This window comes from Pinus tabuliformis, chromosome 7, assembly GCF_031772625.1.
Source record: "Pinus tabuliformis cultivar Carrire ecotype Pingquan chromosome 7, CPIR1, whole genome shotgun sequence".
NCBI lineage: Eukaryota > Viridiplantae > Streptophyta > Pinopsida > Pinales > Pinaceae > Pinus > Pinus tabuliformis.
Genome location: NC_142293.1, coordinates 2038115907 through 2038129934, shown reverse-complemented (window position 1 = coordinate 2038129934; position 14028 = coordinate 2038115907). Strand labels below are relative to the sequence as shown.

At 39.9% G+C, this 14028-nt stretch overlaps 1 protein-coding gene across 1 annotated transcript in view; it reads left to right on the top strand.

Moving 5' to 3' along the window:
* The window catches only part of LOC149256692 (pleckstrin homology (PH) domain-containing protein), a 492716-nt gene that overhangs the window by 71988 nt on the left and 406700 nt on the right, over positions 1–14028 (top strand). Inside the window, 5 exon segments of the mRNA XM_089460839.1 lie at positions 5674–5766; positions 5879–6206; positions 6355–6459; positions 6584–6679; positions 6770–6837. Of these exon segments, the coding sequence (XP_089316965.1) occupies positions 5674–5766; positions 5879–6206; positions 6355–6459; positions 6584–6679; positions 6770–6837 (690 nt within the window).

The window sequence follows — 14028 nt, the reverse complement described above, 5'->3', positions numbered from 1 at the left end:
TATACCGTCAACTTGTAGGAAAACTTTTGTATCTAACCCATACTCGTCCTGACCTTTCCTTTGCTGTTGGCCTTGTTGCTCGGTTCATGCAAAACCCCCGTGAAAGTCATTGGAAAGCAGCTAAAAGAATACTTCGTTATGTTCGAGGTACAGTTCAATTTGGGATTCATTATAGTGCCAAAGCATCTCCTCTATTGGTTGGTTTCACTGATTCCGATTGGGCTGGTGACCCTGATGATCGGAAGTCTACTGCCGGTTATGTGTTCACTCTTGGTTCAGGACCTATTACATGAGCTTGCAAGAAACAGGGTGCCATTTCTCTTTCATCAGCAGAAGCAGAGTATCGTGGTGCCGTAGAAGCTAGTAAGGAAGCCTTGTGGCTTCGTTAGATCCTGTCAGAGTTTGGCTTTGAGCAGCAGCATTCGACTACACTTTGGTGTGATAATCAAAGTGCCATTCAGCTATGCAAAGATCCAGTCCAACATCAGCGCAGCAAACACATTGAATTGCACATGCACTTCATCAGAAAGCTCATTCACGACCATGTTCTTGAAGTGCAATATTGTTCAACAGATGATCAAGTTGCAGACATCTTCACAAAGGCTCTCACAGAGGCGAAGTTCACTAAACTTCGATTTATGGTTGGAGTTCAGGAAGTTGTCACTAAGGGGGGATAGGCTCTAGTGCCTCCTTCCTTCTCCTATTGTGTCATATTTGTAAATCCTTCAATCCTATCCCAAGTTGTTCTTAAGGGGGGATGTTAGGATATTCCGACACATAGGAAATAGTTAAGTACAACTTGGTCTAGTGTAGAGTTAGGTATAGAGTTAGGTAAAGTGTGTTTCTTTACCGTTGTACATTTTGTAACTTACAATCCGACGGTCACGATATGTAGTGATCCGACGGTTCTTTCTCTCCTCGGTATTACCGACACTTGATCCGTGGCTTGACACCCGTTTGGTCCATGAATTCTATTTAAAGCGCATGGAGGGTCATTTGTAGGGTAATCCGTGCATGAGAGAAGCTTATGTAAATTTTCATTCTTTGATTAATAAATTGCCTGAAGTGGCCGCGTTGGCTCAGGCCGTGGACTGTTTCCCTCTTTGAGGGTTTTAACCACGTCAAAAATACTGGTGTATTGATCTGTGATCTGGTTGTGAGCGGTGTCCTTTTGGTGTTCTTTCTGAGGAACTTACCCTGTAAATTTCTACACGTACCTTGCCATCGATGAAGGCCACCTTGTAGCCTTCGTCTTCCATTGCCAAAATGGACACCAGGTTCTTCTTGAGATCAGGTACATATAAGACTTCTTGAAAATGAATTGTGTTACCTTGATTTAATTGAAGAGTAACATTCCCTACACCCTTTACGGGATAGGTGGAATTGTCTCCAAGAATAATCTCCAAGTTGGTCTCCTTCTCTATCAGATTAGAGAGAGCTTCCATGTAACCAGTGAAGTTCCTTGAGGCACCACTATCAATAAGCCAATTGCTAATGAATCTGGAGTTGAGGTAGTGGAGAGGGCCGATATCCGATTTCCTTGCTTTCTTGGAGGGTTGACCACTTCCTTGATTTTCCACATTTCTCTTTCCCTTGCCATTAAACCTTCCATTCCTTTGATTGTGGTTGGAGTTGCCCCATGAGTAATTTTGATTATCGTCATGTGATGAGTCCTTTCTATTTGGACACTCCCTTGCATAGTGACCAAATTTATTGCAAACGAAGCATCTTCCCTTCCTTCCACCTTTCGATCCGGTCTTTTCTTTGAAGTGACCTTTAAACCCAAAATTATTTCTCCTTTTGGCATGAGAGGAGAAAGCAGTGGGATTGCCTTTGCTTGAAGGCATTTCTTGCTCCACCATCCTTGTCTCTTCTTGAATGCATCTCGCCATCAATGCTTCAAATCCCAGAATTCGATCATTGTTGAGAAGAGTGGTTCTAAATACATACCATTTGGATGGGAGCCTTCCAAGAGTAGTGATAGTTAGCTCCCTGTCAGAAATGACTTCTCCAATTGATAGGAGATATTCTTGATCTCAGTGATCCTTAAGAATCAGGATTGAATATCCTCGTCCTTGCCTTCTTAATATCCTTCAGCTTATTTTTGAGGAACAAAACTTGATTTGCATCACTAACTTTAAACAAGCTTACCAGTCTTTCGTATATCTCCTTGGAGGTGTTCAACTTGGAAATCTAGGCCACTAGATGTTGTCAATTGAGTCCTGGATGATCTTCTTTGCTTTGACTTCACCTTTAGTGTACTTGTTCCTTGTAGCATCCGGTGCATTTGATGGAGGTTTTGTAATTCTGCCCCTCACATAGTCCAACACTTCCTGCCCTTCCAATGTTAGATCAAGAGACATCCTCCATCCGTGATAGTCAGACTTCTCACAGAGCTTGTTTTTGGTGGGGAAGTGTGATGAGGAACCCATGATGCCTTTTGACTTTTTCCAACTGTCTTCGATGATTCCTCTTGCTCTTGCTTGGGCTTTGTCTTCACCTCAGCTCTGATACCATGTTAAATTATGGTATGTTCTGTGCTTAAGAGCAATTTACTTCAATTCTTCTTATTAGCCCAATGTCAATTTCCAGAATGGCAATCACATTACATGATAGTAAAATGCTAATAGAACACAAATGAAAACAACATAAGACAAGCCAAGACAAGAGACACAAGATGTGGCGCCAGCCAGGGACAAACCCCAATGCGGGGAAACCCTTTGATCAATTCTTCTATATTCTTCAATAATTCAGTAGAGAGAGAGAGATAGTACAATATCACAAATCTATGATTTACAATCGTGGTAATGAAAACCTTTGAACTACTATGACAAGGCTAATCAATCAGCTGCAAATGTCCTCAAGACAACCTAGGAGAACTCGATTTCCAACATCAGTAGATAGCTGCCCAAAACAGTCAATGGAAGGAGGTCAAAACAACAGTCAATGCTAGCAGCTACAACAATATGTTGATTCGGGGTAGCATCGGATGTGCTCTAGCCACAAAAATTGGTGGAGAGGCTAAGGCACATGAGATCTCCAATACCCAGAAAGGGTTTGGGTAGATTCTAAACAGTTTGGGAGATATTAAAATAATTAATATTTTTAATGGAGTCCCTAAGTCTAAACTTCGGGAAATTAAAATATTAATGTGAATTAATATAAAATTGTGTTAGAATGGTCCAAAAGGCATGGATCAAGCTAGATCTAATCTTAGCCTTTGATTAAGGACTTAATCTCGGTTGTTGATTTGTCAACGAGAAAAGTATAAGAGGAGGCTTGAGGGTCACTTGGAGAATACACTAAGAGATCAAGATTTCGACTTTCTGGGGCTGGGTTCGCGGAGAAAGTTGAGAGAGTGATCTGGAGTTGCAGCTGAGGGGAAGTGAATATAGAAGTAGAGAGGCAGAGATAGTGTTGGGAGGATCAACGCAACAGCCAGGAAAGCTGATGCAGAGGGCAGAAGCTAGAATTGCCGAAATAACTGGGAAAGCTGATGCAGAGGGCAAAAACTAAAACTGTCGAGAATAGCTGGAACTGCCGAAATAACCGGGAAAGCTGACGCAGAGGTCAGAAGCCGGAGCTGTCGAGAACAACCGAAACTGTCGAAACTGCTGGGAAAGCTGACGCAGAGGGTAGAAGCCGGAATTGCCGTGAACAGTTGGTACTTCGGGCACTGTCGGGAAAGCTGAAGCAGAGGGCAGAAGCTGGAATTGTCGGGAACAGCCGGAACTGCTAGGAAAGCTTACGCAGAGGGCAGAAGACGCTGACACAGTGCCTAGAGGCTGACGTTGGGGTTTTTCATGGGGCAGATTGGAGCTGAGGAGTTGCTGGAGTGTTTATCCGGGGTTTCAGCTGGAGCATCTGTCTCCGAAGGAGAGGTACTACTGTCGAGATTTTTTTCTGTTGGGTGAGATGGATTTGGCATCTAGATTGTATTCTGAAATTGCTTAATAAGTCAAACCCTTAGATAGCTGCACCGGTTTTCCTGCATAGGGTTTTTCTGGGGACATTAGTCCAAAAATAATAGTGTCACTTGTGTGCTTGTTTCTGTTTCCTTCAGTTGATGATTTGTAATGTGTTGAGCATTTACTTGTATTTATTTCTAGTATTTACATGGTAAATAACTTGTTAATTAACATAACAAGTAGGTAGGATTTAATGACAACGGCCCGTGAATTAAAAAACAACGATTTCATTTTAATTTTTTTGCTTTTGGGGGACTCTAAGGTTTTCACGATGATACTTTAATGGTTTTTTGTCCCTAAATAAGTTTATCTCGCTTGATCTTGAAGGTTTGTTTAGGTGGTATCACATATGTAGTAGAGATTCCTTAAGGGATAGTTTCATTCTTCTTCAAAACCTTCCAATAGGTTCTTTGCCTCTTTCTTAAAGCAAACCTAACTTTGTGGCCCCAACCTTGGCCCTCCAAAGATGAGCATCGAGCCTTGAGTTGATTCCACGTGATGCTACACCCCTTGATGAGCCTCCAAATGCTAAAACACTAAACTTAAAAGCTTGGATGTTGGACTATTTGATGATATTCCCAAATGGACTGAAGATGCCCCCTTGGTTGGCCTTGACCCTATTTTGGTGGACGATGCCTTCTTCCAAAGCACAGATGAGGATGGTTATCATTGAGATGACTTAGGAGGGCTAGCACATCCCTCTTTGATGCCAATGCTTACCCTTAGGGGTGCCATGTCACTCACATGCTTGAAAAGGGTGACATAGGGTCTCTCCTAGATGACATCATGGTGGAGGATGCACCTATTGAAGATATACACATGCACTTTGGGACTTTCTTGGAGTGAGGAACACTCTTGGACCCTTGTATTAGTTCCGTGATGACTAACAATCTATTTTGGAGGATAACGCCATTTCTAGCCTCTTTGGTTATGTGTTTTTGTTTTGATCTCTATATCATCATCATGTATGTATTGCACAGTGCACTGGGTGCCATTTTGATATAATGGATATATTCATGAGCCTACTTTGATCATATGTTGTCTTCTATCTATATTCTAATGTTGTGTGTTTGAAAACATGAATGAAAATCTTTAAAATTATGTTTTTTTTATAAAAAAATATATTTAATGTATTTTTTACAACGACCGAGTCATTGAAATCGAGCCGATTGAGTCGATATCGAGTTGGAGTCGGAGTCGACCCTTGGCCGAGTCGGATTTTAAAACATTGCATGTACCTAGACACTTGTGCTGAGTTAAACCTGTTGTGCAAAAGAATCTGCCATGGAGAGGAGCCCTCAAGGCGTCTCACCACCCACTTGGCAGAAATAATACTGCCTTGTTAGGCAGCATCAATAAGGACCAACGCCCCTCTTTGTTGGGCATAATATAAACATCCCAGGTCACAAAAGCAAGACCTTTCTCTCCACCATATTATGATGACAAAAAGACAGGAGAATCTGTTCTAACCCTGTGAATTAAGTCTTTCCATGGAGACAATATATAACATGATAAACGTGAGAGGCTTATTAATTCTTGAGACCACAGTCACCTTGCCGGTCAAAGGTTGTCTTTGAATTCCCAGAAATAAAGCTTAACTCGAAGGTTAACAAGAAGTATTATTATGGTTTGAGGTGCTTATAATATGATATTTATCTTGTCTGTTCAAGGTCATATTTCTAATTGTTGCTAGAAACATGTGCAGAATGTTGGCCCACAATTTTGTGAAACAGACTTCTGGGAATGATATACTTCGTAAGAGAAAGCCAGCACCAAAAGGCTGGTCATTTTTCGGCTGGTTAGTTTTTCAACTAAGAAATCCCATGTTCTTTCACATGTCACTTCATTCTTTCTTGTTAGAAGGGTACCATAACCACCTATGCTTCCATTTTCTTAATATTTCTTTCCAGGGGTGCACAATCTGGTGAGCACAATCATGAAAGTGAAGCCAAGAGTTTAAGTGAAGAGGAGTGGAAACAAATCAATCAACTTATTGGTTACAAGGAGGATATGGAAAGTTCGTTCTTCCCAAGTCAGGGTATACAAAATATGCTTCACACTCTTCTTGAGGTGCATATGCAGCACAATGCTTCAAAGCTTACCATTGATGGACACGATGTTACTGAGCTGTCTTGTGAAGGGTTTCAGTGCTCCGTGAAACTGTATCCAGAAACAAAAATCTTTGATCTGCAACTGCAGTCATACCAGCTAAATTCCCCAGAGGGGCTTCTTTTGGAGGTTGTATTAACTATTAGGGACTATTAAGTGTTAACAAATTTTATTTGCAACTATATTGTATTGTTTTCTTTGTTTATATGATTATATGTTTCCCATGAAAACCATTCGTCTTGTTATGGAAATATCACATCGATTGCTTTGCATGCAGAGTGCAACAGAAGATGAATCCCTGAAGGCAACATTTTCTTACATGCCTTTTGATAGGCAGGTTGACTGGAGTTTGACTGCCAAAGCTTCCCCTTGTTATATGACTGTATGTTTTATCGACTTCAAGCTTCTTACTGATTTTAGGCTTTTTATGTTCTATGATTGATAACAAACCAGTGGTTAAATTTTATGATTGATGATTTTGATGAGCATGCTTTCATGTGTAACAGTATTTGAAGGACACTGTTAACCAGATCACAAGCTTTTTTGAAAGTAGTAGTGCTGTCAGTCAAACTGTTGCGTTGGAGACTGCAGCTGCTGTACAGGTTGGCAGCCTTTGATTTTACTACATATTCATGGATGACAGTTCTAAATTTCAAACATCGGATATCTGTTGCTGACTTTCAATATAACAGATGACCTTAAATCAATTCAGGCGCAGTGCTCAACAACAGCTGAGCAAAGCATTAGAGGACCGTTCCAGGTTAGAGATCTTATTCTTTGCTTATTTCAGACGTTTCCTTTTCAGATTAATAAAACAAATCTGTTTGCTGCTAGAATTGGTTCAATACAATAGCAAAGGAATATGACAGAAAAGGAAGTCATAGGAAGCATTCATGCCAGGCATCAGATCAAATATATTCCTTAAGATAAAAGTTGATTGCCTCATAGGGTAGAGGTGATTGTTCTACAATGCTCAACTCTCATAATCTATAGTAAAATCAGAGAAATGAATAATCTTATTGTAGAAACAAGAAGGATAAAAATCCTTTTATCAAATGAAAGAGTACAGTAAGATGTGAGGGTTCCAACCCTTGAAAATTTAGGCACCAACCTATTGTCAAGCACCAACTTGGACTTAATGAGGCTCTGACCTCTGGGGCTTCAACCCTATCTTCTCCAAGGCACCAACCTTGTGTTTAGGGCACCTAACCAAAGGACACCAATCCTTCCTTGCTGCTTTACTGAAGTTGTTAGTTCAAGGATGCTTCATTTTATCAGTCTGCACCATACCACATCATCTCCACTTCTTTATCAATACTGCACCAAAGTTTGCACCATTACTTCTCTACTGCTTTAATCACTAGAGTATCTCAAGACAACCTAATCACTCCTGCACCAAGACCACTGTTCACACAGCTCCATTATTCTTACACAAAGATCATATCAATATTCCTGTGCCGAATTATACTACTCCAATGCTACTGCTCAGATCGAAATAGAGCTACAGGACTAAGGTTTTAAGGTCTGTCACAGGTCCGAAAAAAGGTACATACAGTTCTGCACTGGTCCGAAGTCTGGAGGCTATGCAATGGTCCGAAGTCTGGAGGCTATTTTTAAACCAAAGTCATTTACGAGAATTCCTAGATCACCTAATCATTGCTGAACCCAAACTCGAACCCAGACCATGCGACTTAGAATAGAAGTTTCTTTCCTTCTATGTCCGCTTTCCTCATGTTGTTGTCTAATTCTCATATTTTTTATGGACAACCATTTCATGTTCTCATGCTCTATTTACTGTCTATGCTACCTTTTCTGCCATCACTTTCTTGACGGTTTGCAATTCCTCTGTTGTTTTGCATCTTGTTTTTCTTTTTCTCATTCTACTTTCACCTAACTTCCCAGGATTGAGATACGGATATAGATACAGATCTGTATCCAGATTCGCTAGATTTTTGAAAATCTAGGATCCAGATACGACAAAGATACGTCAAGTACAAAAAATATAATAATATTTTTTAAATTTAAAAAATAAAAACACTTTTAGAGTTCAAAAATCAAATCCATTTATAAATCACAACATTTAGAACTGAAACCATTAGATATATTATAAATATGAAGATTGAAACACTGAAATGATGCATCCTCCCTCATACAAAAAGGATAATATCATAAATGATAATAGTAAGTACAAAAATGAGTGTCTCATCCATGATCACTCTACTAATATCATAATGTGCAGTAGGTTTAACTACATATCCTCAAATGGATCTACATTCTCTTTTGCATATTGCAACTCTACATCATGAATAGATGATGGGGGTCCTGGAATGTAGGAAGTTGCATCAGTAGGTTGGACTGGTGGTGGAACAATATCCTCAAGTAGGTTGAGGTGAGTCATGGCATTCAGTGTTAGGTTCAAGTCAGAGATCTCAGGTTCCACATCCCACATCCTGCTCGAACCTTCTTTATACTCTGGTTCAACATGTGATAGAAGTCGAAGGTTGGAATGAACACACACGAGATCCTCAACCTTTACTACTCCCAACCTGTTTCACTTCACTGAATGGATGAAGCCATATGTTTTCCAATTCCTCTCAACTGATGAGGAACTAACAACCTGTGATAACAACCTTGTGGCTAGAGTCGAGAGTTGAATGCTATCCCCACCATCGAAGCCCCACCAAGTAATAGGATTAAGATTCTCTTGATCATCCATAGCTATTGGATCTGAAAAACTACAACTGGATTGTACAAATCCTCCAAATTCTTGATGTTATTCTATTACAACTCCCACATCTTTATACATTTTCCTCAAAACTGTCTCGTATCCTTGTACCACATCAGAATCCTTGTTTAGTGCTGTTCTACCCGGCAAAGACAATTTTGGAATGATAATATTTGGGGTGCATTGCATATGCCAAAAGATGTAATGGTGTGGTCATTTTGTTCCATCTGTCCTTTAGTAAATAATAAAATGTTTCAAAAGGGTCATTTTCACTTGCCTTGATAATTTCCCTTATCCTCTCCAACATGCTATCAATGTTTTCATAAACTTCCCCCAAACAAGGTGTATCTGTTTCAAATGTCTTGATCAAGGTCAAGATTGTTTTAGTAAACCATAGAAGGTATTGGACTTTGTCCCACAATGCATCATCAAGAATGATGGACTTGATTTTTTGCCCTCTATCAGAAGTGGAAGTTCTCCATGATTCCCAAAGAGGGTCAATGACCATTGCTTGTAATGCTTGTCTCATCTCCACAAGCCTCTTTATGACAAGAGCGTGGGGGGAAAACGGGTTTCAACAAACCACAAGTTTCAAAAAGTCAAATCTCAAATGAGAAATCATATATAAATTTGTAATTAAAATTAAGAATTTCCAATACAAATAATATTGATTAAAAAAAGAGTGCTTTTAGTAGATCCAACTTTGCAAAACCTCGATATATGGCCTGGGACATTGAGTGATTGGTTATGAACATTTTGATTTCTTTTGCTGCTACATATATTTCATTAATTCTGTTAGGGTCCTATAATAATAGGATTCATAATTTTGAATTGGCTATGGTTAGTCTTGTAATATTGTACATACTTTTGCTTTCTGCAAAATGTTTTCCATATTAAAAGTAAAAAATGTAAAGAGGGTATGTCCTAAAAGAATAATGAAAGGACAAAAAGAAAGAAAAAAGATAAAAAAAGGGAAAAATATGAACCCCAAAAAGAGATAAAAATAGATCAGGAATGTGTGCAAATTCAAATGTCACTACTTTTATACTTTGCAAAATAAAATTGTGTGCAGCTTGTCGAAAACGCCACAATCCATGGTGGTCAAATAGTTTAATCTTGACTCATTTATGCTTTAAATTTCATGTTGATAGATAGAGAATAAAGATCTAGCCAAACTGTTTAATCTTGACAGATCAGTTGTTAAGTAGAGATTAATAATGAGCGCATCAGTTTAATCTGAGCCATTGGGAGTTATAAGGTTAGAATTAGTTTGCCTATCAAAAGAAAAGAAATAGAGGATCAACAAGCTCAAATGCACCCATTAAAATGAAAAGAAAATACTAGAGTAGATAAAGGGTAGGTAGAAGAAATGTTGCAAGTGCACAAGGTTGCTAAGTCAAAAGCACATTTATCATGTTAATCCTATGTTTCATGTGTAGGAGAAATTGAGAAAAAGAAAGGATATTCACCAAGCTTGTTTACTAATTTCTCCTCATTTCACTACACCACCACATACTTATTTGCTAATTTCCCCCATTATCCCTTCATTACTTATAAATACCCTTTCCCTTCATTTTGACCTTTACCCCTTGGTTTAACACATTTCCCTAGCTATTACCCTACAAAAATCATTTCCCCTTCCCAAAACCACTTTCCCTAGTGTGAAACCCATTTCCCATTACAAATATCACTTTCCCTCTTTATTAATTTCCATTTTCCCTTGAAAACCCACAAAAACCCTTTATCCTAAGTTTTTCCTAAAGTCCTGCTTTATAACTCCCCCATGTTTATATTCCTCGAAACCCTTTTTAACCCACCAACCCTTGGTGCAGTTTAAAAACCCTGCTATATAACCCATGGTCCCACCTTATTAACTATTTTCTTATATTAAAAATCCCGACATTTTTCGTTAATTAATTACAATTCTTTGTAATTAAACCTCAGGCCCCGCCAACCACTTTCTCGACTCCGTCCGTGCAAGTCAATTTTGTGATATCCCTCCGATCTCCCACCCCCAGATCCAACGGTGCACAACCATATCGCGCAGATTCACTATCCGATAGTTAACGGCCTGAGAGCACGCGAGATTCGCGGTTTTGGCCGGGCACTGTTTTGCTACGTGGTGGCACCACATTATATCGCGTGCTTGCGAAAAATACCGCCCACCATCCAAAAGCGGTGCGATGGCGCACAAAACCACCTACTTGCCTAAAGACAAAACTGCTCACTGTTCATTTGTCAAATTCCATGCCAAAATGTAACCGTTATTGGTTAAAAGGCCAAAAAAGCCCCAATTCACTCTTTTCGTTCATTTTTGCTCTAAACCTCTGCTAAGCCATTTCTGACACCTTGAACCTCTGAGCAACCAATTTGACCACCTTTTGCCCCCTGAAGATGTTGTGGACACCAAATTAAAGCAACAAATAGCCATTTCAAGCCTCAGTACCCTCTGCAGCTACCACAGATTCCCGTTTGCACACCAAATCGCCAATTTCGAGGTATTCTTGGAAAAACCAGAACGACCTTGTGAATTTGAAAAATGCACAGTAACTATTGAATGGTTAATTAATTAAATTAATTAAGAAACTTTCCTAAACTGAAAAAGGACTTGTTGTGCATCCAAACCCTTTTTTACAGATTTAAATTACCCTCCCATTGGCCAGAGCTCCTAAACCTTACTCCCAAAGCCACAGAAAGCATAATTCAATTCATTAAACCCAATTATGGCTTCCCAAACCTCTCTGGATGTAAAACCTCTGCAAACCCTTCACTTGGATATTGACCACCTTGCATTAGTCGATAAAGAATATCAAATCAAGGACACCGCTTCTCCTGCCTACCTACTGAAACTCCACTGCTGGAGTAAAGACAAGTTTTTGAACCAGAATGATGACATTCACCTATGGGAGTCCAATTTGCCCAAGTACTTGTTCCCAAAAGTACAGTCAAAGAGCCATAGTCACCCCTGACCAGCAAGTTTTATTCACCATCACTGCAGAATCCATTAATCAAATGTTGCAAATCCAACCAAACCCAAATCAGACCCCACTTTGCATTGAAGGTTTACTGGAACTCTACATAAACCTAAACCTTCCCAAGAAGGCTCAGATTTTTCAAACCTTCATCCTAGAGGAGTCTCATACTCTAATAGAAAGTCCTCTATATGCTGCCATCATTTTTTCTGAGAGAGGAAGACAAATTATAACCATGATCTCTTGCATTGTAGGGTACACCACAGATGAACATGTGGATGAGGTTGTCCTTGCTTTCCTTTCTATCTTTTGCCCAGGCAAGCCTCTTGCTACCATTTACAACTATGCTTAGTTTATAGCAGACAGAATCCATGAGCAGTTTATCAGACTACCAAATGAGAGAGTCTTCAAATACTCTTCAGTTTTGTTTCACATGTTCCTGTATTACCAGTTAGACAAATTTCCAGTCAACATTCAGAAGTTAGACACCAAAGGCAATCCAAGATCAATCATCTATTGGACACCATTGATCCAAAAATACTCCACTATTTTTTCTTATAAAGACTTCATTGATTCTTTTGTGCATCCTGTTATAAACATGTTAACTAGTAGCTACTAGCCCAGGATCAGTCAGGAAATTAATAGGGTTTTACAGTTGGCAAAGAACAGTAAAGTGGGAGACTAGTATTTATACCAAGACCACACAGAGATAAGGATATATGGATGCCAACTAGCTCCCTACAAACTAGCCAAATACCTCCCCATGAGGATATGTGCATTAGAATACTTGTTAAATTTGGACAACTAGGTCCAAACTCCATGTTCTGATGCTCAGATTAAGAGGCTAATATTTTTGTTGGATTCCTCTTTCTGAGAGGTGTAAAATCCATATAAAAATAGTCTTAATCCGATGAGCAGAACTTATATTTTGAATTTATTATTCTTAATAAATTATATGTGCAAGGTCAGCCAGTTTTGTAATGTAGGCTCACATGCCCAACAAATGTGTCACACACCCTCATTGATGGATATATATACAGGAAAAGTTGGAGAGAATTTTAGGAAAAAAAACAACTCACATCTTCCTCTCTCATCCTAAAAGTACGAGCTATCTGGAGAACGAATTTCAGCCACACGTGGGAAGGACGAATAGGGTTTCTGCTGCTAGGGTTTCGCAGAAGTTCTGCTGGTTGGAGGGTTGTTGTGACACATGCTGGGCTGGCTGACCAAAGGAGACTTTGCTGGTTGAAGCACCTTGTTGACCGCCGAAACGAACACATACATTTTTCTTGTTTCTGATTTGTCTTCTGTAAGATCTGCTTATATGTTCTATCTGCATTTTGCTTATCTACTTGTATGATTGCTGTGAGAAAAGTGAAATTGCTCTTAGCATAGAACATCTATAAAACTTCACATGGTATCGGAGCTGAGGTGAAGACAAACTCTATCTATATCAATCATCGGGTCTTTAGATCTCAAGGGAGAAATGGCACAGTTCTAATGTGTCTAATCTATGCGGTGGTCGCATAGAGTTCCTGTTCGAAATTCGGTGGGACAGTGAGAGATGATTTTAGGGTTGCGCAGGTCGGACGAGTGCTCAGGTTCATTCGGAGGACAGCGCAGAAGTTTATGTCTAAACAACGAACTGTCGTGGTCGTTGGAAGCGGTTCACAAGTGTAAAGCTTACAGGAGTTTGCGCAGGCTATCTATGGCATAACCTTATGAACCGAATAGTGTTGGGTAGACAAGACTACGTATATGGTAGCGCAGTCTCATTCGGGTGTTGGAGTTCTCGAATCAATACGCAGAATTACATATGCGTTGTCGGCTGTTGATCCAATATAATTGAAGCGTTGACGAACGCGAGAATTGTGATATAATATGCAGGTCTGTTGAAGGGTCGCCGCGTGGACAGAAATCTGTGTTAAAACGCAGGTCAGTTGAACGACTGTCACGTGGCCAGGAATTGACAGGACCGCAGAGAGATACCCGAACGACGGACTATCGAAGCATTACATCTGTGGGCGGCTGGGTGTATGTGAAGCGCAGGTTTGTTGACGATCTGTAACGTGGACAGATATCTCCAGGACGTTGGTGGACATCACGTGAACGGAAGACGGCAAACGCTGAAGTTGCATACAGTGGACAGTCGGGACGACGCGTGGTCAGAGATATATGGCACAGAAGTGTTAATGGTCTGACGCGTGGGCAGTTAGATATACACGCGGGTTTATATATATAAAACGCCGTATGA